The following is a 24,922-nucleotide window of genomic DNA, read 5'->3' as shown; positions in this document are numbered from 1 at the left end:
GGCAACCCCTATCTTACCACTTTTCTCGGCAATTTCCCGCTAAAGACGCTGACTGAGCGGCAGCAGAAATCCCCGCCGGTCGCTCGACGGGCGAATAAATCGATTCCGTGCACGACCCACACTTCGGCGCGGTGGGGGGGGTATTTCCGGATAATGAAAATCGAAGCGAAGTTGCGGGCGGGCTGACGAGTGGGGGGGCAGGCGGACGAGTTTGGAGGCGATAAAATCGGCCCTTCCGACGTTGCGCAATTCGCCAGCGCCGTTTTCTCGTACGAGTGCGCTTGAAAAGCGACGGGGCATTGAGAAGCGCGTGACTTGGTCACCGTGGATGGGGAGCCAAGTGGGTGGGGGGAATTCCACCCGTTGTGCTCATCGGATCTGTTCGTGTTTCTCCACTGGGCGCCGTACCCGACTACCTTTTTGTCCTTCCCTGTCTCCTCCCCCTCTCTCCTTTAGTGAGACCCGTCCAAATGGGCCAAGCGTTATGTGAGGGAGGCGAAGGCAGTAAATATGTGTGGGGGGCGAAGGCAGTAAATATTTGAGTGACACCAATTGGTCCCTATCATTAATTGAAAAAAAAACTTGGTTTGTGCAGGGGCTGATTTGTGAATGAAGAGGGCTGCAAAGAGGAACCGCGATGCATCTACATTGGTCACGTGATGGAATGGAGCGAAAGAAGGGAAAGAAACGGTGGGTGGAGTGCAGTAAAAGAAACGACTTTTGGGAGCCCCCCCAAAAGAAGAATCAACTTCGAAATTCCTCTCAAAATTTCGTTTTTCTAAAAATGCGATCGACGAAATGGAACCGGCGATTTAATTTTTTTTAAGTTGAGTGAGAGAAAGACTGACCCCCCTCCTCTCCTCTCCTCCGACATCGCAATTAAAAAAGATTTCCTCTTTTTAATTTTTGCCTTTCGTAATTAAAATTCCAACTTTCCCTTCTTGGGTCCGCTTTCAGCCATCGTTTTTTTGGGGGGAGGAAGGGGGGTGCGCATCTCAACGAACGCATCTGTAACTGATTTTTGCGATGAAATCCCACGCGCTCTTCTTTCTCCTCCGGATGTCAATTTGTTGTTCAGTGCCGCTGCACGTTACAGAGTAGAAGTTTTCAAGCACACGAGAGGGGGCATTTCGCCCCTTTTAAAAATTAGGGCGGATGAGGACGGATTGCTCGTGCATCGTGCTATCCGACAGCGTCGCCGAAAGAATCGCAACGAGGAGGTGGGGAGGAGTGGGAGGAATTTGAAGTGACATCTTCCGTTTGGACAGTAACGTGTCCGTCCGAAAAAATTCGTCCCGCCCGTGTCCGAGTGCACCCGCCATTTGCGCGGCCTCCCCTTCCGAGACGGCCCCTCTCAGGAGGGAGGGCGTGTGCCCAAATTTAGAACAGACCGTGCATGATTGGTATGTAGAATGGCACCTGAACGAAACTTCAACTCCGCCTTTGTACACTGTGATGGTCAGAGAACACTGTAACAGGCCAGAAATGTTCAGTTGTTTCTGGACTCTTTGTCACCAGGCAGGCGATCACCTGGAAGCCTGCCCAGTGTCCGTCCATACCACGGGGAGGTGGGCCACGACTACGCATAAACCACGGTCAACCTCAACAGTCACGCACTGAAATTCCAAAGATAAATAAAAAAAAAAATTCTGTTTATACTCCGAGACGACCAAACGGTCAGAGGAGTTCACACGATACACAGAATACAAGAAACAGCACCGTATTCAGCAATCACGGGCTTGAACCCCGGTCATTCAAGGCACGTGTACTTATGCACCCGCGCGCCTGACCACAAGGTTACGGCAGCCTTGCTACACGTAGTTTGGAGCCATTCAAAAGAACCCCGCGCCAGAAAGCCGGCAACAACACAGTCGTTCCCAGGAGAGAGGACAGCAGAAGACGAAGGAATAAGGATGCATAATAAAGTAAAAAATAATAATAAAAAAATAAATAAATAACAATAAAAAAATATATATATATACATAAAAACAAAAAAATAAATAATAATAAAACATAAAAAATAAATAAATAAAATCTTCATCCATTTCTTGCCCACGTCTTTATCCAGTGCTGCCCAAAGTGGTCCACAAAGAGAAAAGGTGTATTGTCAAACAGAAGTAGTAATGTCATTCAATCATGATCGGCAGGAACAAGTTCTAGATATAATTCTGAATTCTGTAAAACTGGAGTGGTGTCGGAAGTCTCAGGTAGATGACGGTATCACTGAGCAGAGGAAGGATTTAGTTGAAGAGAGTCTTGATATAGGATGAGACAGAGAAGTGCAGCATCTCTTAAAATCTTTGCGTGTTCTTGAAAGCCGCAACAATTTTGTATATGACGTCATCACGACGGCAGAGGAGGAAGCAACACACACTTGTATTATGATTTATGATGCATTTTCAGTTTCATTTCTCGAATTAACATTGAGGTTGAGGGCCTTCCTGAGATTTAAAAGCAGCATTGCAGAAGGGCCTGGAAGTTGACAGAAATGAGTATCTTCTCACCTCCGGGACACAAGTTTGGTACTGTTGCCTTAAGAGCCGATCTTAGATACTCGTAAATGGAGCATTCAAAACGTACGTGAGGAGAGTCTTCCGGTAGCCCACATCGACAGGAGACTGTATTGGAAAGTCTGAATTGGTAGAGTTTTGCGTTAAGCGAACCATGCCCAGTTAGTATGTAGGAGGTAAACAGTGAGGGTGAAAACCATTTTCTGGTGGATGATGCAAGTAGTGCAGTTACGTCGGGAACGAAGTTTTTGGTGATAGCTCCTTTTTCGGTAGAATTCCATCTATTCCGCCAGGTATTCACTAACAAATTCCAGCATCTGGTTCGCTCAGTTTTGGGATCAGTCTGAGGGTTAACAATGATTCCCTGAAATTCCACAGAAATGCCTTTGCGGATGTAAAAGCAAAGCCCTCTAAACACAACATGCAAGTCAAGTGGTATGGTGCCTGCAAGAGTCTGTAAAGCTGGAGTTGATACTGTTCGGCAAACGTGAAGTAGGCTGAGGAGAAAGCAACGTTGAATAGTGGATAACTTGGTTTGTACTGTTTTGAGTGCAGTACGTCTAAACCAAGGCTGGCAGCATAGGTTGTAATTGGGATTATGGCAGCATTATAAAATAGATGTAGGGTTTAGTGTTCAATCCCCAGTCTTGTCTGGTAATTTGGAGCAGCATTGCGGTAAAACTCTTAACTTTGACGGACAGATGTTGAATATGCGCAGTAAAGGAAAAGTGGTCGTCGATGATGACTCCTAAAAATTTGGTGCTTCGGACAAGTGGAAGTGATTTCTTGTCACGTTTTACAACTGGTGGTCTGCGATAGTCTAATTTGTGTTTAAAAATCATGATCTTCGATTTGGTTGGGGATAATTTTAATTTGTTCTTAGAGGACCAGGACGATAGTTCAAAGAGTACTTTATTGGCACAGAGTTCTAATTCAGATCTTGAGTTTCCATTCACTAAAATGATAATGTCATCTGCATACGCAAGTTGTTGTACCTTTTGGAATTCAGTCGTCCTAAGCAGCCAATCATCGAGCACTAGGTTCCAAATCAAGGGACCGAAGATTGATCCTTGGGGGCACCCACGGGAGACAGATCTGTTAATCTTCGTGCTTTTAGTGATGACGATCAGCAAATTAGTTTTTAACAAGTTTATAAAGCTGAAGAGAACAGTGATTGGAACGGAATCTACTGAGGGCACTCTCCCACCATAAAGTATCAAAAGCGCCCTCAAAATCGATAAAGATTGCCATAACGTACTTGGAAGTGAAGCAATCAATGAGGTAGTGGAGTTCTAATAAGGCGTCTTCGCATCCAAGCCCTTGCTTAAATCCGTATTGAAGAGAGGATGTGGAGCTTGTGGCTCCCTGCAGTGTGGTTATTTTATTGGCGATTAATCTCTCTAACACTTTTCCCAGGTGAGAGAGCAAGGCCATGGGGCGGTAGGATCTGGCATTATCTAGTGGCTTACCAGGTTTATGTAAAATCTTAAGAATGGCGTGTTTCCATGGTTTGGGAAACGTTCCAGTATTTAAGCAGTTGTTGAATAATTTAAGTAGAACTTTGGGCCTTAGGTCATAAAAGTGTTTGATAAATATGTTGTCAATCAGGTCATCGCCAGGACATTTGTTTGACTGAATTTTATTCAAGATTGAAGTAAGAATTAAACCGAATAAATGAAATTTCAAATACAACGAATAGTTGAAGTAGTTTAGAGTAGATGAAAGAATTTAAATTGTTTTCTTAACACTTAAAAGATCCGCTTCAAACGGATTAAATGCCTTCGAAGCGTCTTTTATCCTTAACTCTCATGTGCACGAGTGCCCGCATTCAACGGTACTCTCGTCATCAGCACTTCATTTCGTAATTCTGTTCTCTTTCCATTTATTATTGAAGCGCACGTGTTTTGAAAGATATGATCTCATCTCTCTCTCTCTCTCTTTCTCTCTCTCTCTTAATTTGGACCACTTCCGCATCCCACAAATTTCGTGCGTGTCAATAAATAGTGTTCCTTTCAGGCTAAGCACGCATGCGGCTTCACATGCCCCTGGACCCCGCAGTAACCTTTGGATCCTCGTAAAGAACTTCGTCACTCTTGCCATACTACTGACTAATCCAGTGATCTGCAAACTTTTCTGATGGCGCACCCTTATTTTATTTGTATTAATAACAAGATACGCAACAGGTAACCATGAAGATCAGAACAATGAACACAGTAACAAAATTATGAAATCCAACAGGAAGATAAACATTGATATAGATTTAAAATTAAAATCACGTGTTCAAAAGAGGATTGCATTAAGTTAAGTTACCGGTAAAACAAATAATAAATTAATTAGTTAGAGAATAGAAAAATAATAAAACACATAAACTACAATAATTAGATGTGAGCTAGTCACTTTGCAGTTTAAGAGAAGAGGCAAACTTGTGGATGGAGTTCATCAGTAATTGGGAGTTGTCAAAGAAGTCAATGAGAGAGTCATTTGCTCATTTGCTGATTCTGTTCAGTGGACTGAACTTCATAAAGTCCGTGGTGGAAGAGTCAATGTGTAAGGTTCCTGACTTGTCTACAAGGAGCATTGAAGTTTATTTTACTCAGGATATCAGATGCTTCATAAATTCAAGTGATTACTTTGGCTAGAAGGGCGATGTCAGCAGTAACTCTTCTGGTGCACAGAGGCCTCAGATGAAAGTAATCACACAGCGATTCATAATACACTGAGTGAGTGATAGAATAGAGGATTGCTGTACGTAAGGTAACGGACAAAGTTTTTCTGGACTGCTTCAATTTTGTTAGTTAAAGTCTTTGTGTGAGGATTCCAGATGGGTGAACTGAATTCAAGGATTGGCAGAACAATAGTTTTATAAAGGATAACCGCATATCTGTAGTTTTTGAACTTGTATGTGTTCCGTTTGATCAATCCCAGTGTTTTGAATGCTTTGCTGGTGATTTTAAGGACATGAGCATCGAATTTAGCACTGCTGGAGAAGAGAATCCCAAGTCGTTAACTTGGTCACACCTTTCGATGATCACAGAGTTAATACTATACTCCGTATTTATTAGTTGTGGAAATCTGCCGGATGAGAAAGAGATAACTTTGCGCTTCGAGGGGTTAGCAGACAAGCCATTCAGAGATAGCCACAGAGAGAAAGAATTTATTGGGGGCGAATTGAAGCTGTTGAGAATGAGGCTGTTTTACTTAAAAGGAGTAGCGCGCACCCAGGGATAAAAAGATTAAATATATAACAAGTTTAATGATTTTTTTTATTTATAAATCATTTGCGTGGAAGGCATTACATCTGAAATCACATTTATAAAATCATTGGTTTGATTGATCTTCATTTGTTCGGCAAGTTAAACGAGGGTGTGTGTAAGTTATACTGCGAGCCCGAAGCGAGCCCGTGGTTGTTTCGTTTCGGACTTGGGCGAAACCGACAGCATGATCAAAGAAAGCCACATATTGAAGTATTAAAAAACATAATTTTTATCTCCAATTACGTTTCGAAAAACTAAAGTCTTTTCTTCAAGAGGAGTGATTCCATTTACAATGGGCTTCCTCACCCTACCAGTTCATTTTTTGGTACGAATTTCTTCCCGCCATAAAATGCGGTTCAAGGTGTCTTGGTCGGTTAAGCCTCGGGCTGTCACGCAGTCCCGTATTCCATCCATCCAAGTCCTCTCTTCCTCTTCTCCTTCTTCCAGGAGGTACCCATTCCAGGACAGCCTTTGGATAACTGGTTTCTGGCATCCCTTTTACGTGTCTCTACCGCGTTAAACGCTTTAAACTGAAGTCTTCGTAATTAATAAATATTGATTTATTGCGGATTATCTCGCGCACCCAACTTTGGAGATCGCTGGACTAATGGGATAGATTTCCCCTCGGCATCGAGTATCCATCCAAGAGAGCGACATAATGGAAGCCTTTGCCTACAGCGAATCCTGACACGATCGCGACATTCCACCTACAGTCCATAGCGTGCCATCTATGGCCGCATACTTTCGGGAAGTCCTGTACTTGAACACTTTGGCTGTCTTTTTTATAGAGTGTAACTAGAGGACGAACTGCACGAGGCTTAATTTCTTACGGGTTTAGGTAATTAAGTATAATATCGGTGGAGATACACCACAGTGCACTTCACTATCCAATAAAAATAAATAACAGTAGTCTTCTCTAGTAGAGAAGCGTTATTTATTTGAAGTAGTGCAATACCAGCTATCTCGTTGTGAAGGCGCCCATAATATGAGATGCAATTAAAACGATGCCCTTTTTGGGCTACAAATGCAGTTGAAATTTATGGCTAAACTGTGGTGAATCCACACCGATACTGTATTATGTAGTTAAGAGAGGGTAACTGAATTCATATTGCGAGCTTAATTTTGTTGCGTATTGATGTTCAAAGCTAAGTTATCTCCCTCCTGTTAATACACTTAAACTTAAAAAGAAATAAACTGATGATAATAATTATAATTGTCCTTTTAACGTATTTTGTTTTTCTAATTATGTTTTTATAAATCTAAATATGTTTTACTAATTCTCTGTACACCCTTCTAGTCCACCAGCTGTACAGGGGGTGAAATCAAAGTTAATAATAATAAATATCACCCCCCAATAAAAATTACCGCTGTCCAGGGGGTGTTCTTGAGCGGAGCAATAAACAGATAATAATATAATAATTTCTTTTTTGGCCTTCAAAAGAATCTTTTACTTGTTTCAACTATTTCGGACTTGTTCAGCTCGGTTTCTGATTGGTCGATTCTTTCTTGTTTCGCTCGCGATGTTTAAGGGGTGTCGCCGTGTAACGATAACAATAAAAGAATGATTGCGAAAAATCTCTTTATGGAAAGTTGAGCCCCCACCCCCGACTTCAAGAATCACAATTCTCGATGCACGCTTCTCCCCCCCCTTAAAAAGTCGAGATCGCGACGAAGTTTCCGTGGAAAAGTGTCATCACGCACGGCTGAGGAAAGCGGTTCGATTTAATTCGGAGAACAACACAGTTGGGCGTCACTTGTCGGCCCCACCAAACCTTCTCTCATTAGGAGCAGCAATCAGAGCGTGGAGGGGAGAGGAGAGGGGGGCAGGGCAGGGGAGGGTGATAAAGAGAAGGTGAGGGATGAGTCAAATTAATGGAATCGATTAAATGAGTCGTCGCTTACCTGCGTGAAGTTCCTGCCTACTGCGCGGACGAACACGAATTCGGAAAGAACCGGGTCGCGCCCCAGCTGGGCACGGATCTCGTCCCTCAGTTCGAGCAGCGTCGTGGTGGGCAACACCCTGGAAATACAGAAAAGAAATCAAATTCGCAATTCTGGAATGGAAAGGAACGAGTTAGTACGCATGCGTTACAGTTCAGGCCAATTTCAGCAAACAAAATTAATTCAAAGAAATAATTCCCGTAATAATGTTCAAAGTAATAATCCCAACAGGCCCAACTTACTAACACCAAAACGAGAAATATAAACGATGTGAACATCGTGATTGAGAACTCCCTAATTAAAAAAGTCATCCAAATGAGCCCCAAATCCATAAGAATGTGGGTCTCCTTTGGGACATTACGTCCTTGCCTCATTTTAATGCCACTCGAAAAAAAAAAAAAACATACGCAGCTATTTGGTCAGTGAAACAGGATATCTCCAACTTGCATAATCCGCATCTCATCATCAACGATGTTCTTTGTTGTATAACCCCAGTTCCATTGTACCGTGTCAACGATATGGTCCTCTGCAAACCCATCTTACCAAATCAGATTCCTATCCCCGGAATACTGGGTTTTAAAATGTCTAAATAATGTCGCGTGCCTACGACCTACAATCTCAAAATCTGTCTGTTCTCTAATCTAAATATGCTGCCTTGGAAGCATCATATAATCTCCAGGAACCTCGTGATCTTCGCCCAGCTTCTCTCCGGAAAATGAAGCTCATCTGATATCTGGGACATCATTGCTATACCGTCAGGTCGTAATAGAACTCGTACCAGCGCACTGCCATTCAGATCCAAGCTGCGCAGCATGACCTCCCTGGATAACACGTTTCCATTTAATTCCGTGGAAATATTTAACGGGTTATCCATTGACTGTCAGAAGCTCTGCAAGGAGAAAACGCACAGATCCACTTCTCTGGCAGATATGTATGCCCCTGTCAAACTGTAGATGATATAACTTCCCTTCCGAATATTATCCGCTTATTGTTATTTTTATGTATCTACGATTATGTATTTATGAAATCAGATGACGTTTTAGGACACGTATTGTATCAATTCAACACGAGTATCCTGGAACGTGGATTGTAAATAGTATGCCAATATTTACTGAATATTATCATCGTGTAACCCGTGTCCTCTAGCTCGATAGCTGCGAAGGGTCATTTCTATGGAAATAAACTGATATTAATGATAATTACATCGCACAGTTGGGGAAATCCCCACTGCTGCAAGACGTGGAGCACTACTTCTGCATGCCATGCACATCCAGAGTAGCAGTATACTTTCGAATTAACTCAGTTTCTTCTTGGCAAATACCGTTAAATTTAAGCATTCAAACCAAAGTCAGGTACCACAGGTTACAATCGGATTTCGAACTAAAGATGAATACGGTTAAAGCAAAAGTAATATTGAACAAGAGTGCCACAGAAAGGGATATAATCACGAAGGAGTAGTAATTGAAAACGTGGAGTCATACCTACCTGAGAACATTCTCAAGAACAGTTTTCATATTGAGGGCTCAGCTAAGGACTCACAACTGACAAGATTTATGTCAATTGTTATTTTAAAGATTAGTTTCCATGAAACAAAGGTTTAGTAGAAACATTTAATAGCTATCTCATCGTGCTTGCGGACAGGTTTGAAAGTTCCAGAGGACAGACTAGAAAGTGTTGTTAATTGTGCATTATATGTAATTCAATTATATATTGTTTTCCTGGTTTTCAGAAATACAGAGACTGCGTATAATTGTTATTATTATTATTAGTAGTAGCAATAGCATGTGATGCAAGAAAGCAAGTGTATGAGCTTATGCACCATCAGCCAAAAAAAGAAAAAAAAAAAAATCACACCATTCCCTCCAAATGCCGGTCCAGTTCCTCCTTAAATTTATTCAACCTATCAACTTCCACGACGACAGATGGAAGTTTGTTCCAGCAATTAACCACCCGCTGGCTAAAGGCAAATTTCCGCACATCTATTCTACATCTGTCCTTCCTCAATTTGAATTTATGCCCTCTCAGGTGATTATTCTGAGCGAGAGGAAGAATCCCATGAGCATTGAGCATGCTCAAACCATTCAAGGCCTTATATACCTCAATCAGATCACCACGCAGGTGCCTAGTCTCCAGCCACTGCAATTTGCAGAACTGAAGCCTCTCTTGGTAAGAGGATCCCTTCATTCCCCTCACCAATCTTGTTGCCCTTCTCTGTACACGATCAAGTAAATCTACATCCTTCCTAAAATGAGGCCTCCAGACCTGTACGCAGTACTCAAGGCGTGACCTGACCATTGCCTTATAAAAGGGACAATCACCTCCTTTTCACTGCTAGCAAAATTCCTATATATCATTAACAATACCCCCCATAACTTGTTCTGGCAGCCTGTCTGCATTGCTCAGAAAACTTCATATCTGCCTGCACAATTACTCCCAGGTCTTTTTCATTTTCTACTACCTTAAGTGTAGTACCACACAGTTGGTACGTTTCTCTTGGGTTACTTCTACCCATATGCAGTACTTTGCATTTGTCAAGGTTAAACTTCAGTTGCCACTTCTTAACCCATCTGCCCAAATTTTCTAGATCCTGTTGCAGTAGCACACTGCCATTACTGTCATTATCAACCCTGCCAACCTTTGTATCATCTGCAAACTTCGACACTAAGCCTGATATACCCATCAACATCAAGGATAAATATACAAAACAACAGTGGACCCAACACCGAACCCTGTGGGACTCCACTAATAACATTAGTCCACGAAGAGCAGCACCCATTGATTACCACCCTCTGTCTTCTCCCACTTAACCATCCTTTTATCCATTGTAGCAACTTACCCTTAATACCATTCTGCTCCAATTTGTACAGTAGTCTTCCATGCGCAACAGTGTCAAAAGCTTTCCTGAAATCCAAATATATGATATCAAAATTATTTTTTGCATCCAGTTCCTTTGTAACTACATCATAATATCCTATCAAATTTGTCAGACAAGACTTTCCCTTAACAAACCCATGCTGTGTCTGAACTATTGCTGCAGTGTTGTCTAGATGATTCTGCAATGCATCTTTAACCAGTGACTCCATTATTTTACCCGGAACAGAAGTTAAACTAACTGGTCTGTAACTACTCGTGTCACCTTCTATCCCCCTTTACTAATTGTGCTTCAGGTGCCTTTCTTATGTTTAACTTCAGCAATTTCTCCTCCACTTTGCTCTCAGTTATTACAAAATCATTAAGCACACTGCTACAATTTGATAACCTTCTTCCATTTTCAAACTGTAATGATTCCTCACGTGTGAATGTAGATGCAAAATACTCATTCAGTTTGTTTGCTATCTGAGCAGGATCATCAACAGTCGAACCATCGATGTCAAGTGGACCAATCTGATTCATCCCCTTCCTTTAGAGTTTATATAAGTAAATAAATCCTTGATGTTTTTCTTAGCATGTTTTGCCAAAGATTTCTCGTAATCCGCCTTCGCCTGCCAAACCTCCTTTGTGACCTGATTACAGACTAGCTTATATCTGCCATAGGCTTCGGAGTCGCTTGATAATTTATATGCATCCCATGCATTTTTCTACTCTGTCACGAGTCTCATTAGTTCATTTGATAACCATTTAGGCCTAAACCTTGAACGATATTTCTTAATCGGTATATAAAGTCTAGTAGCTTCCACGATTAATTCTTTGAATGCTTCCCACTTGGAATTTACTGTTGGTAACATCATCAGTTGATCCCACTGTACAGAATTTAAAAACTGTCTGAGACCACTGTACTCCCCTTTACGGAAGCAAAAACCCTTTCTTTAACCCCTGATGGTAATTAAATCATTAAGTAAATCCCACATCAGTACACTGTGATCACTGCCACCTAGTGGTTCTTTTATCTGCAAATTCCTAATACATGAATGATCACTGCTGATAACCAGATCAAGAGGATTACTCTCTCTCTCTCTCTCGTTGCCTCTCGAACATGCTGATGTAGAAAACAATCATCCAGTAAATCCACAAAAGTCTGACTAGTGTGTCAGTTCATTGTACTCATTCTAGTCATTAGGGCTAGAGTACAGTTCTACTCTTATTTTTGTGGAAGGAAAAATAAGAAGTGCATAAGAAAATGCACTTCTTTTGATTTTATGTTTTTCTTAATTAACAGCAAATTTAAGTTTCTTAATGAAAACAAGTTTTGTGTATATCTTTTTAATAATTACTGTTTCTCTGTGGTAGTGAGGATAATTTGTGGAAGTTCTCCACCAGTAACTCACTTGTCGGCATCCACTGGTATTGAGCTGCATTCGGTTGTGTGCGGGACTTGTGCATTCGGCAAAAAGAGACAACGTAGACCCGGGTCTAGAGAAGGGCAAAAGGGAACGACAGCTGCCTTGTTTTGGCGGTGGTAAAATCCGTGGCACATGTTTTTTGCCAAGATTTTTGATGTTCTTCGCCAAAATAGGTTAACCTGGTGGAAAGGGGCTTTCGCCACCTTTCATTGTGGGATGCACGTATGTACCTACCTGGGACAATTTATCAGCTGTAATAATAATAAATGGCTGGAAGTCAAGAGAAGAATAAATCTTGGATGGATAGCATTCAGGAAATATAGTCACATACTCAAGAGCAATATCCCAGTTTGTCTGAAACGTAAAATAATGAACCAATGTATACTCCCCACCATGACTTATGGAAGTGAAACTTGGGCACTCAACAAAAGAATGGAAGAGAAGCTGAGAACTACACAGCGAAGAATGGAACGAATTATATTGGGAATCAGACTGTTAGATAAGAAGAGAAACGCGTGGATTGGCCAGCAAACTCAAGTAAAGGACATTCTTATCAAAACTAAAGAACTAAAATGGTCTTGGGCAGGACACCTAGCTCGAAGACATGATGACAGATGGACTAAGAAAATAACAGAATGGTACCCAAGAGGAGCTAGAAGAAAACCTGGAAGACAAAGGCGGAGATGGATAGATGAAATTCGTGAGTTTGTGGGTAGTAAATGGATGGCCAGTGCTCACAACAGAAGGAACTGGAAAGTTGCTGGAGAGGCATTGGATTGAAAATGGCTGAGGGTGATAATGATGTAATACATGTCATATATATATATTTATTCTCTATAAACAGAAAGAAGGTGCTTTTCTTACATTATCTGTTATGCGCGTTTATTCCTCCCCCCCTTCCCCACAGTTACGCATCCCTTTTGGAACCTTTCTCTGTAAAGTGTGTGTGTGTTTAAGGTCTAACGGCACCAGGGGTTTTCCCAACTCAGTGCTTTGTGGACTCGCCTCTCAGGTGCACTTAACGCACCCGTCCACCGTTTAACGGGGATCCTTTTACAGTGTTTCGCTTCGCACATGCGCAGGAAGTCTCGCGTCTACCACGAAAGAGAGAACGCTGCATCGATTCTACCGCATCCTCGCCAGACACCCGTCAAAATGCCTCGCCCCTCAATCCCCGACTCTGCCACTTTACACGATTGCCGCTTGCGTCTGTTCCACTTTACGTAATTGATCGAAATCGTCGAACTGTTGCTGCGTGGAGGTGCCCCCCCAATGGGGAAAGACAGTGATTGCCGCTCACTGGACCCGCTCTTATTTGCTCCCCACACGAGCTGCACTTACGTGCGCGTCGTTAATTGGATGTCCGTGAACGCTGAACGAAGTACTCCCCCTGGCCCAGGTGGGGTTTCGGCACTTCTGCAGATTGCGCGGATCGGTTTCTTCGTTGATGGGTCCAATCGCGTAGGAGTGTCCTCCACCACCCGCCAAAGTGAATGCGAGTCCTTCGGCTGTACGACACGAAGTCTGTGGAAATCGCACGAGCACTAACAAACGAGTGTTTCGCGTTTATTTCCCCATTACAATCGAATCCTTCCTGGACACGTCCGCGCCTGGCGAGCTCGTGCTCTAACAGCTGTTGGGGGGACTTACCTAACGCGCGTTCCTATCGATAACGAAAGGTATTCGTTTAATATTTGAGTCACGCGAGTGACCTTCACACTCGAGCGACCTGAACTAGAAATCCAAAACGGCTGCCGACCGATCAGGAAACGAAATAACCCCGCACGTGTCGACGGTCCGTGACGCACCGCTGAGGGCGAACAAATCGGAGCAGTTTTTGCGGGGGTCGTGCAATAAACGAATGAGCCGGAAATTTACGAGCGATCGTCGAGTTGAAAACGCACTTTTAGAGTGCGCCGGCGTCGAATAGATGGACACGAAACGGCACGGGGATGAGGTTCGCGAGCGAAAGAAAGCGCTCGTCGATCGTTCTTTCGCAACAGATTTTCGACGCCTGGCCGTGGAATCGAAATCGGGTGCGAATTTGGTCCCTGGCGGAATTCCACCAAAATGTGAAAACCGTTCGAGGCACGGGGAGCGGGATCCCGGAGAAATAAAAAATAATAATAAAAAAATAAATAAATAAAATAGTTCCAAAATCTGCCGATAGGCGCTGTAGAAGAGGAAAGAGCGACAAAGTACCAACAAATAATGAAATCACAAACTTTTATCGGGCCCTTTGAATTTAGACGTCGATTCACGCTCTTTGCACAAAAAAAACAGAAACTGAACTGCGCTACAGGTGCAGATCCAAACTGAAAACAGGTTCAGATCCAAACTGAAAAATAAGACACCGAAGAGAACAACAAGACACCATCGCGAGCGCATATTCTTCCGCGTTGATGGATGCAACGCAGTACCGCTCCACGAGAATTTAGACGCCGAAAAACGTACGTCAAAGGTCTCTCATCAGCTGCGGCAGGCTAACAGGGGAGGGTGATGTGACGAAACTGGGTCCTTCGTTGTCCAGCCTGGAAGAGAAAGAAAGGAAGGAGGCCTTTTTCACCTCGGGTAGCGCGGGAAGTTGCAACGGCTATGGTCGACACATCCGTCAATGCAGATGCTGGAACTACTAGGGGGAGGGAGTAGCGAGCCAATTGGACGACCATATTCCACTCTGTGGAAGTTCTTCGGAAACTAATCCACTACACAAGGTCAGGGGCCACCGGCAGTTGCAAAAAAGAGATGACCCCGAAAACAAATGGCATTTGCTGTAACGTTTTTGGCCAGAATGGAAGTGGACGATGCGTGGCCACGGGACATTCTTTGGGCCGATTTGGCCCAGTTATAGTCGATGGGACCGTCGACCCTCAAAACTGGAGAATATGAGCTTCAGAAGCACCGCGTCTATTTCAGCAAATCCCGTTGCACTCTCCAAAGATCACCGTCTGGTGTGGTGTGACTTCAGATTTCATCGTAGGGCCATACTTTTTCGAGGAATTGCATCCAGCGGGAGTAGCCACCTGTTCCGTTACAGCACGAAGATATCATCGGGAGCCGAGCAGTTTCGTCACTCCTCAACTGCACAGATGGGGTCCTCCTCATATCGCGCGACCAGTACAGCAGCTTCTCCAGCATCACTTTACTGCAGACACAGTCATTACTCGTTTGTTTCCCATTGGATTGGCCACCACATTCGCCTGACCTCACCCGTCTGATTTTTGGCTGCGGGGTCACCTCGAGGCCAATGCCTATCGAGGAAATGTCTCTGATCCGGATGTCTTAAACGAGAACGTAACGCAGCATGTGCGGAACATCACTCCAGAGACGTTGCATCTCGCTATCATTAAACACACTGAGCATCGAATGCAATTCCTGGTCCGGAACAATGATGATCACATCGAAAACCAACTCCACCATCAGCGACCATCGGAAGTAAATGAGTTGATTGGCGCTGTGAAACCAAAACACCTCTGGCAGTTCAGTTCGGTTTCTTTCTGTTCTTTTGCAAAGAGTACAAATAAAAATTTGTAAATTCCAACAAGGTTTGTCTTAGTTATTTTTTGACGGTACTTTGTCGTGTCTTTCCTCTTGTACAGCGCCATATTAACCCCTGTCGGCAGGTTTTGAACTTTTTTTTTTTTTTTTTTTTTTTTTCACGGGATCCTTCTCTCCATGCCTCGAATAATTCGCTTACTAATTTTGGTGGCATCGCGCTTATTACTTACAGCTACAGGGAGCTGTGAACAGGGATACTTTAATTATAGCCACCCTGTACATACTCCTTTATACATTCAGACACTACGATCATGTACATATCATTATTTCGCCCTGTATATACACATAAACTTATATCTACGTAAGAATTAAATTTTCCAGCTCCACCCATGGGAGACTGCGCATGACTGGAAGATTTCTTCGCGCACAAAGGTTGACGATTATACAATCGCTGGACGTTGGTCTGAACCGGTTTACCTGCGACTGGAGAAGGATCTTAAAAGCGTGTGATCTGTTCCCCACCCAGTAGGGATACGAACGTGAACTGTAGAACCTCTCTGAACTGTGAAAAACCCGATCTGTTCTGTGCCACTCCGTTCTGTGAACCACGAATTCGTGTATGAAGTTGCCGTGGTAGCTCTTCCTGGATTGGGCTTTATTGACTCGCTTTTGATATTTTGTTGTTATTGTATTAAGAGAGAACGGCCCTTAGGGGTTTCGGGGGGAGGACCCTCCAGTTACGCATCTGCCAAAAACTCGGCGAATTGATTTCACATTTGAATTGAAACGAGCAAGCGGAGGGTGAAGATCCGTTCCCCCAGACTTTTCTGTAATTCAGTAAGTTGGTAATATCTGAAATGTATATATGGCGACTTGAAAAAGAGGTATGTAAAAGCCATCGATAATCAGAAACTTGCCTCACGGCAAAATTTTGTCCAAACTGTTGGCAACTCCGATCCATGGGGCCTGTTACATAAACTCGGCAAAAACAAAATCCACTCTACTGAGGTTTACAATACCGTCATTAGCAACAATGTAGAAACCCTAAATAGGCAGGACACCGTCAATGCCATATTGGACAGGCTTTTTTCACACGATGAGCAATCCACTGACTCCCCCGAGGACTGTTCCGTTAGAAATAACAACTGCGCTTGCCAACCCCTTGAAGACACAGAACTCTTTACCATGGGTGAACTTAAATCAGCCATCTCCAACATCAGAATCAAGAAATGTCCGGGCCTCGACTTAGTTGAAAACATATTATTAATAAAACATTTTGAAATAATGCCAGAAGTACTCATCAATTTATATAATAAATGCCTTATGGGAGGAATCTTTCCAGATGTATGGAAAAGTGCACTCATCAAAGTTATACAAAAACCAGGAAAGCCAGCTTCAGACCCGAAAGCCTACAGACCAATTTCGTTGCTAGCAAATCTAGGAAAAATTATTTGAAAGACTACTGGCTCTAAGAATTATAAACCTCTTTGAAAACAGCGAGCTAAATTCTCCCCTACAGTTCGAGTTTAAGAAGGGAAAATCTTGAAGATGCCCTTGTGGATCTTGTCTATCACATTGAGACCTCTCAGACTAAATATGAATTAGCCATTTTTATTGACTTCGAGGGCGCTTTCGACTCCCTGTGGTGGGAAAGCGCCCTCGATAGACTCGTCAAGGCCAATTGCTCCCGACAACTGTTCCACGTAATTAGAAGCTACTTTCAAGACAGATATATCAGAGTCATTTCAAAACAGCAGTCTCTAACAAGAAAAGTTTCCAGAGGGTGTCCACAAGGTTCTGTCTTGGGACCCATCATCTGGAATATAGTCCTAGTCAGTTGGTTCCTTCGCAGTTTTGATAAGACACACGCAATAGCATATGCCGACGATTTGACTCTCATCTTTGTAGGCAAATCTCGCTCGGATCTCGAATCTCTCGTCAACATGGTCCTCTCTGATCTCCTTGTTTCGGCAGCCACTAATAAACTGAGTATATCTCCTTCAAAGACCAAGATGATGACTTTCAGGGGAAAATTTGATTCCGGTAGATCTCGGCTCATTAAAATTAATGGCCGTTCCATCCAATTGGTTCCACAGCTCAAATATCTCGGAGTTATTGTGGATGACCGATTAAATTTTGTGGCCCACGTCAACTATCTAACTTCAAAGATCAAAAAGAATACTAACGCTATAACCAGAATCACCAAGACTGAATGGGGATAAAATAGAAAAACTCTTTCCGTATATTACAAGGCTGTTTTTGTCCCAGTGGCCACGTACGCCTCTGGAGCGTGGTTTCACAGGGCAACAAACATCAAATTTAAAGGTAAACTAATCACACTTCAAAGATCTATGCTCATTTCCATGCTTCGCGTTTGCAGGACAGTATTCTCTGCTGCACTGCAGGTCTTGGGAGGTGTGCTTCCAATGGACCTTCACCTCGTGTACAAAGGTCTCTGCTACCGAATAAAACACAGAATTCCCACCGAAATTCTTGGCATAACTTGTAATATAGGTACAGATGTGAAACAAGAAAACCTCAGAATATGGAAAAATTTGATAAACATCTGGCAAACCAGATGGGATAACAGAGAAACTGGGCAAGTGACACGAAACTTTATATCAGTTGTTACCTTTGCCACGAGAAGAGATGTTAAGAAATGGTTCGGCCCTAGTCTGTACTCTGCATATTTAATCACTGGTCACGGATCCCTAAATTCAAAATTATTTCAATTCGGCTTTGTGAACTCACAGCTTTGCTCCTGCGGGTCCGAGGAAACTTGGGCTCGTGTGATTTATCGTTGCTCCAACTACAATGACCAAAGATCAACAATAAAGTGTCATCATAATAATTTTGCTGAGGGAAATGAAGAATTGGTGGAAAATGAAGAATCCTTTGAGGCATTTCAAAGATTTGCACTAGATGTATCCACAAAAAGAAAAGAGATGTTGGCTGCTCCATCTCCTGCTCGTGCTCCTACTTCAACTGTCGGACCGCTGGCATATACACGTGCGCTATCTACAACAAACTCTTAAACTTCCGACCACTACCTTACGTGAATGTTAACTGTACAATGGGCTTTTTTTTTTTTTGCATTTATCTAGAAATTATCCTAAATTTCAAACAATAGAGAAGAGGAGAAGAAGGGGGAAAAAAACTTATGCTGATACTTGATTACGCTCTTGGACTCTATTGAAACAAATACTTAAGTATTCAGCGCGCCTATCACGGTTATATTATAAGATGGACATAGTGACCTGACAGGAGGTACCTCAGATAGAAAGAATAGTCGCTATGATATTTCTCTTTTCCCAGAAGAACTGATTTCAAACCAGAATGACTTTTCCATAGGACTCATCCGATTGGACTACCTCGTTGGACTTTACTGGCTGCACTTTCCTCACAATAAGAACTTGCCTTCTCCTTCCATGGGTCGGAGTTTTTATTTTCTCTTTCACCAAAGCTCCTAAAGGGGGCAGAAATTCACGAGGGGAACTCTTTTGCTGCACCCAGGATTTGGGTCTCCTGTGGGACGGGATTGCTGGCACTCACCGCTTTCTCCATGTGGATGCGAGATTCATTTTTTTTTTTTTTTTTTGTTGGCCCCCAAGGACTCATTACTGTTTGTGGGTGCGGGATTTCTTTTTTCCTGACCTTCTTTCGAGGCGGGATTTTGCTGGTGTCTGGGTTCGGGCTCCCTAGGGACGGAATCGTAGCATCCACTAGTCTTACACTTAACCAGTGGACTTTGAATTTTTTTTTTATTTTTACATTTCTTTTTTCTCTTCGAATGATCCCAAAGTCGTTTTGGGCATTCAGTCGAGCTGCTCGAGGTCCGCCACATTACACGCGTAGTTGTGGCCTACCTCCCCGTGGTGTAGACGGACACTGGGCAGGCTTTCCAGGTGATCGCCTGCCTGGTGACAAAACGGCCAGAAACAACTAAACAACACAACAACACACACACTGCACGAACATAATGGATATTACACACAGTTGTGGCCTTCTTCGGTGCTTTCTGTAATCATCACAGTGTAAGTGTAAGTTGCTAGTAAGGCGGAGTTGAACTCACGTTCAGGTGCCGTCCCACATGAGATACTATACGTGTCTACAATATCCGAAATGTGTGTGAAGGGGTGGCAATTTATGCTTGAAGAGGACCCACCGAAGAATCCAGTTCTCATCAGATGCAAAATGGTTTTTAGCGTCGTTTTCGTTGCCGACGCCGTAACAAAAAAGTAATTCGATATTTCGCCCTTAACATACCTACGGAAAAGGGACTCTCAACGGTGATTGAAAACTACTCAAAATCTCCGAACTTTACGAAACCTGTCATCGTTTCTACGAATCGAAACCCAGCAACGCATCACAGACAAATCAGACGGTGTACATCCCTCATCAAGGTCAGGAGAACAGCTTCATTCCAACTGCTATTTCAAATTGTGCGATCCATGAGGAACAAATTAAATGAAGTTGAGGAGCTTTTGCTGTCCAGTTCAATGGACGTGGTCTGCTTCGCAGAAACATGGCTTGATCCCAGTGAAGAAACACTTTCTTCCACTTGGCCTGCAAGATATCAGATGGTGTGCACGTCTAAAGAAACCGCAGGGGAGAAGGAATTACAATTTTGTTCAATGAGCGGGTATTTTTTATCCTCCACTCAGTATCGAGCCAGTCTGACTGTTTCGAGGCAATTCTAGTGAAGCTAAAACCTAAAAACAATAACAGCCAGAACAATTTTTTGTACATTGTCGCAGTGTATATCCCACCAGTTCCAGACGCACAAGTAGTTGATGAACTCCTCAATCTCCATTCATCACTGAAACACGTCGTGTGTGGGGATTTCAATCTCCCGAATACTCAGGGAAACCTCAAGAGGAGACTGAGTCAGCATCTACGTATATTAGGTCTCAAACTGGTTAGTACACCCCGCACGAGGGGCGAAAGCGCATTAGATACCGCGTTCTTGTCAGCAAATTGTGTGGCTAATCAAAACCCTACAAGCAACATGCAGTTCCATCATAACCCCATCATTCTCTGTGCGCAATTGTGGCTAAATGACGCAATTATTTATTTTATTTTTTATTGATTGATCCGGTTGACTGCAAGTTACAACCGCCCCTTGTACGGGGGGGGGGGGGCAAGCCAGAGGAGAATATTCGCAATGCAGAGGACAAAAATATTTGCAGTTCAGTAATGAAGGAAATGCGTATGTTCATATAAAAATGTTCTTCTTCATTGCTGGGTGTCTTCGTAGAGGAGCATTCGCAACACTAAAATTTACTAACTTCCAACCCACCCGTGTGTCCTGATGACAGCGTGACTGAGAGTGAGTAAAAGACCATGGGTTGTTCCAGCTAGTTGTGTTGTCACTCAGTTGGTAGATGGGCTTTCTGTACGCCTTAATGGAGCGCAGTTTTTCACAGTTAGCCCGAAGCCGGTTTGGGGTTTCTATGGTATTTAGTAGGAACATCTTCTTTAAACTTTTCGAGGAGTTTAGATTAGAGCGAAGTGGCTCGATTAAGAATTTGTAGTTTAAACCAGTTCACGATTTACACCGATGCACGCAACACTTGTTTACAAACACCGATTCAAGAAAACGCTTTTTGATCCCAAACACTCATTGAGTAAAACACGAAAACGCCCGCTTGCTGTGGACCCACTCGTATCCCGCCCGGTAGAGAAGTTTCTGGAAGGCTCGCAATGTTCCAGAGGACTCTGTCCAAAGACGTAGAACATTCCAAGAATATCCTGACCCTTCTTCCGAAAGTAACAAAATGTTCCGGAACATTCTCGGTGAACAGAAAAAAAAAAAAAAAAAAAGATAAAGAGATGGATAAGATGATTAAAAGATGATTAGATATGATTAAAGATGTTGAAAATGATTAAAAGATGATTAAACCAACGGCAGGCGGGTCTTGGTTTCCCGTCATTAAAAGCGAGGGTCAGGAGAACTTTGCACGCGCGTATCTGAGTTTTTGAACGTTTTCCCCACGAGAATCTTCGAAATTGTCATCCACGAATGTTACCCTCCGTGTTGTCATTTAGGGTTTTCGCCCTGAGGGGAAAACTTCGCTTACTACGACGTGGTTTAATAAACCTCTTCAACACATGCCTGAAGACAGGAGTCTTTCCAGCCGACTGGAAAATGGCCAACGTCAAATTAATTCTAAAAAATCCAATGAAGCCACCAGAACAACCCGAATCATACCGGCCAATTTCCCTGCTCCCAGTTGCTAGTAAACTCCTTGAAAAGATGCTTCACAAGCGACTCCTGCACCACTATGAAGCTGCAAATATCTCGTGATGCCCACACAGTTTGGGTTCAAACCCGGAACCTCAACAGTGGATGCTCTCAACAGCCTCCTACGTTTGGCTGCTGCCTGTGATAGGAAGTACTTCTTGGTTATTTCGGTCGATTTTGCTGGGGCATTCGACACCATCTGGTGGCCGAGCGTCCTAGCCAGACTGAGGAAGGCAAAAACACCCATCAACCTTTACAAAATAATGAAGTCATATTTATCCAAGAGAAAAATACAAGTAGTGACTCCGTACAAGAAACTGACCCGGCCTGTTTACAGGGGCTGCCCCCAGGGATCGGTACTGGGACCACTCCTCTGAAGTATGGTTTTGGATGAGTTTCTGTCCTTCGACTTGGGGGAAGTCCACTCACAGGCATTTGCAGATGACCTGATACTGACTGTTGTCGCAGACAATCGAGTTCAATTGGAAACCCAGGCAAATCGAGCAATTCAAATTCTACAAGACTGGATGAAGGTCCATTTTCTTAAGATCTCACCGGGGAAAACCTACTCAATGCTACTGAAAGGAACATTAAATCTCTGTAGACCACCGCAAATTAAAGTAGAAAATACAACTATCAAACTACTCAGTGAGATGAAATATCTAGGAATCATACTGGACAAGAATCAATCTTTCAACCCACACTTGAAACATATCCGAGAGAAAATAAGGAGATATTCTGCCCTCGTCTCAAGAATAGCTAAAAGGGATTGGGGACTCAAGAGGCACACCTTGGGACTGTATTACAAAACGACATTTATACCAGCCATAACTTACGCGTCACCCATCTGGTTCCAGAAAGCAACTACTGCAGTTAACAGAAGGACACTCGATTCCATCCAACGGACAATACTCCTCTCTATTACACGGGCCTGCTGCAATGTGAGTACACATGCTCTGCAGGTTCTGGCGGGAGCACTCCCCCTTGACCTCGAGGTGGTGCGTTGTGCCATGGTGCAGCATCTCGCAAAAGGGCTTCCTTGCACCTTCCTGGGCCACTCCATTGACCCTACAGGAAACCTGAAAAGAGAGAAAACAAAACTCGCCACCCACCTGCAGCAGGTCTGGCAGGTGGTTAGGTGGTCAGAATCCACAAAAGGGGAAATAACGAGGAAATTTCTGCCTGATGTCGGAAGATTATACCCAAAAGCACCATCATGGTTTCACCCTGGACTGTACACTACGTATCTTTCAACAGGTCATGGGGCCCTGAATGCTAAACTAAACAGTTTTAAATTAGTAAACGATCCCCGCTGTGTCTGTGGGGAAGTGGAGACATGGTCTCACATAATGTACAACTGTGAAAATTATGAGGATCTCCGCTGCCTCCTGATGACAAAGCTGACTTACTTCCCTCGCGACAGGGAATCAAACCTGTTGGACTCGCAAGAGGAGTATAAGGAGTTGACAAAATTCGCCCCGGGACTGTTCACCCGAAGGAGGACACTTATTGCTATCTACAGGGATCAAGAACAGGCACCACGACTAAACTAATAATCCTTGGACTCAACGAAACTGGCTCTCATCCAGATACAAGACCTTCCTTTGGGACTCTATAGAATTTTTTTTTTTTTTTTTTTAAGCCACGCTCCCTTGCGTGGCCCTTTGCCTCCACTCCCCGGGCGGAGGGGTGACTTCTGGTCTCCTCCCCTCCTTGCCGCCCCTCTCTTCCCTCTGGTGGGGCATGGGCCTGCTCCACTGATTTGGGGGTCATCTTCTCTATGGACCCCTTATTTCTGTCTTTCCCCCCAGTCTTCAGTCTCCCCACCCCTCTCTCTCGCTCTCTCTTTTAATTATAATTACTGGTGTCTGAACCATTGTTAAATTGCATGAGCCCTACACCCAAAAACTTAACAACATTTATTTGCATAAATAGTACTTCTTATGGCTGACCCATAACTATAACTTTTTTTTTATTATTATTATTTTTTTTATTTTATTTATTTATTTATTTATTTTATTTTTTTATTTTTTTTTTATTATTTATTTATTTTTTTTTAAGGTCCTTGCCACTGAAATCTCAGGAAATTAGGTGGCCGGACCTGCTAGAGTAAATAACTATAATGCTGGTGTACCTGGTCTGCCTCCACGAGGCAGAGTGTGGACAACGTTGGGTCCCATTAGGGGCCCAGTGGCTAAATGACCAGAGGAACAACGGTACACGACACTACACAAATACAAAATCCATACACTTTTAAACCTCTGGCATTGACAGTGTTCTGTTTCACACCCACAATGTATAGCACGCGGAGATGGGGGAAACCCCTGGTGCCGTTTGACATTAAACACACCCTACACTCTACACTCTACGACGTGGCAAAGAGAGAGAGAACGAGCGGCAAGTCGCCCCACGACTCATACGCAGCTTTCACTTCGCGTAATTGTGAGAACGGCGGGGATTGTTAAGATTCCCAGATGATCCGACCTCATTTTCAATCGCACTCAACTCATTCAGTAACAGATTATTTTATGAGCGAGCAAACCAGATTTTCCGAGGTTTTGAAACTTGGTGGGAGGTCTTTGCCCTCCATCACTTTCCCCCCTTCTTCTCCAACAACACAACACGTGGCTGCCTTTTGCTCGATTTTTCCTATGACGTCAGCGAAATCTGGGGGGGAGGAGGGTTTCCCATCCGCGTCCAATTTTTCTTTTCGGATTTTGACCGGTAATGAAGAGGGGAGGGGGTCGAGGTCATCGAGTGCACGTGTAAGGGCTGGGTGTCGCCAAAATCAATTTACCGCGGGCTCTTCAACCGAGACCGACTCACCGGAATTGAGCGTGTTGGGGATGCTTACCTCACGAATCCCAACGACATGGAATACTCCGCCGTCTCCTTCTTCGCCAGCTTGCGCTTCTCAATCCACCTGTCCGCTGGAACCAGGTACACGTGCAGGTCCACCAGCTGAAAGAAGAGAACAGAAGAGGCGGTTAAGTTCACGCAAATAAAGGGACGGGGTCACGGCTTGCGTGAACCCCGTCGAAATTATTCGCGGAAAATGCACCGGCGGAGAACTGCATCGCCGTGGAAAAGCGGAAACTTTGTTCGTTTCGTTAACGAGGTTTTTAGCGATGCCTTTCGTACTGAACACGTAGTTGAAATTTATGGGTAAACCATGGCGTATCTACACAGATATTA

The 24,922-nt window shown here is 43.5% G+C and overlaps 1 protein-coding gene across 1 annotated transcript in view; it reads right to left on the bottom strand.

Moving 5' to 3' along the window:
- LOC150077636 (uncharacterized) overlaps positions 1–24,922 on the bottom strand; it is a 179,192-nt gene that overhangs the window by 138,892 nt on the left and 15,378 nt on the right. Inside the window, exons 2-3 of the mRNA XM_090385179.1 lie at positions 24,582–24,688; positions 7,667–7,784 (exon numbers count right to left, since the gene is read on the bottom strand). Coding sequence (XP_090241305.1) covers positions 7,667–7,784; positions 24,582–24,688 — 225 coding nt within the window. The remainder of the gene's footprint in view (positions 1–7,666; positions 7,785–24,581; positions 24,689–24,922) is intronic.

This window comes from Mastigoproctus giganteus, chromosome 11 (genome assembly GCF_048544385.1).
Source record: "Mastigoproctus giganteus isolate SK-2022 chromosome 11, ASM4854438v1, whole genome shotgun sequence".
Taxonomy (NCBI): domain Eukaryota; kingdom Metazoa; phylum Arthropoda; class Arachnida; order Uropygi; family Thelyphonidae; genus Mastigoproctus; species Mastigoproctus giganteus.
This window is presented reverse-complemented; position numbering and strand designations above follow the sequence as displayed.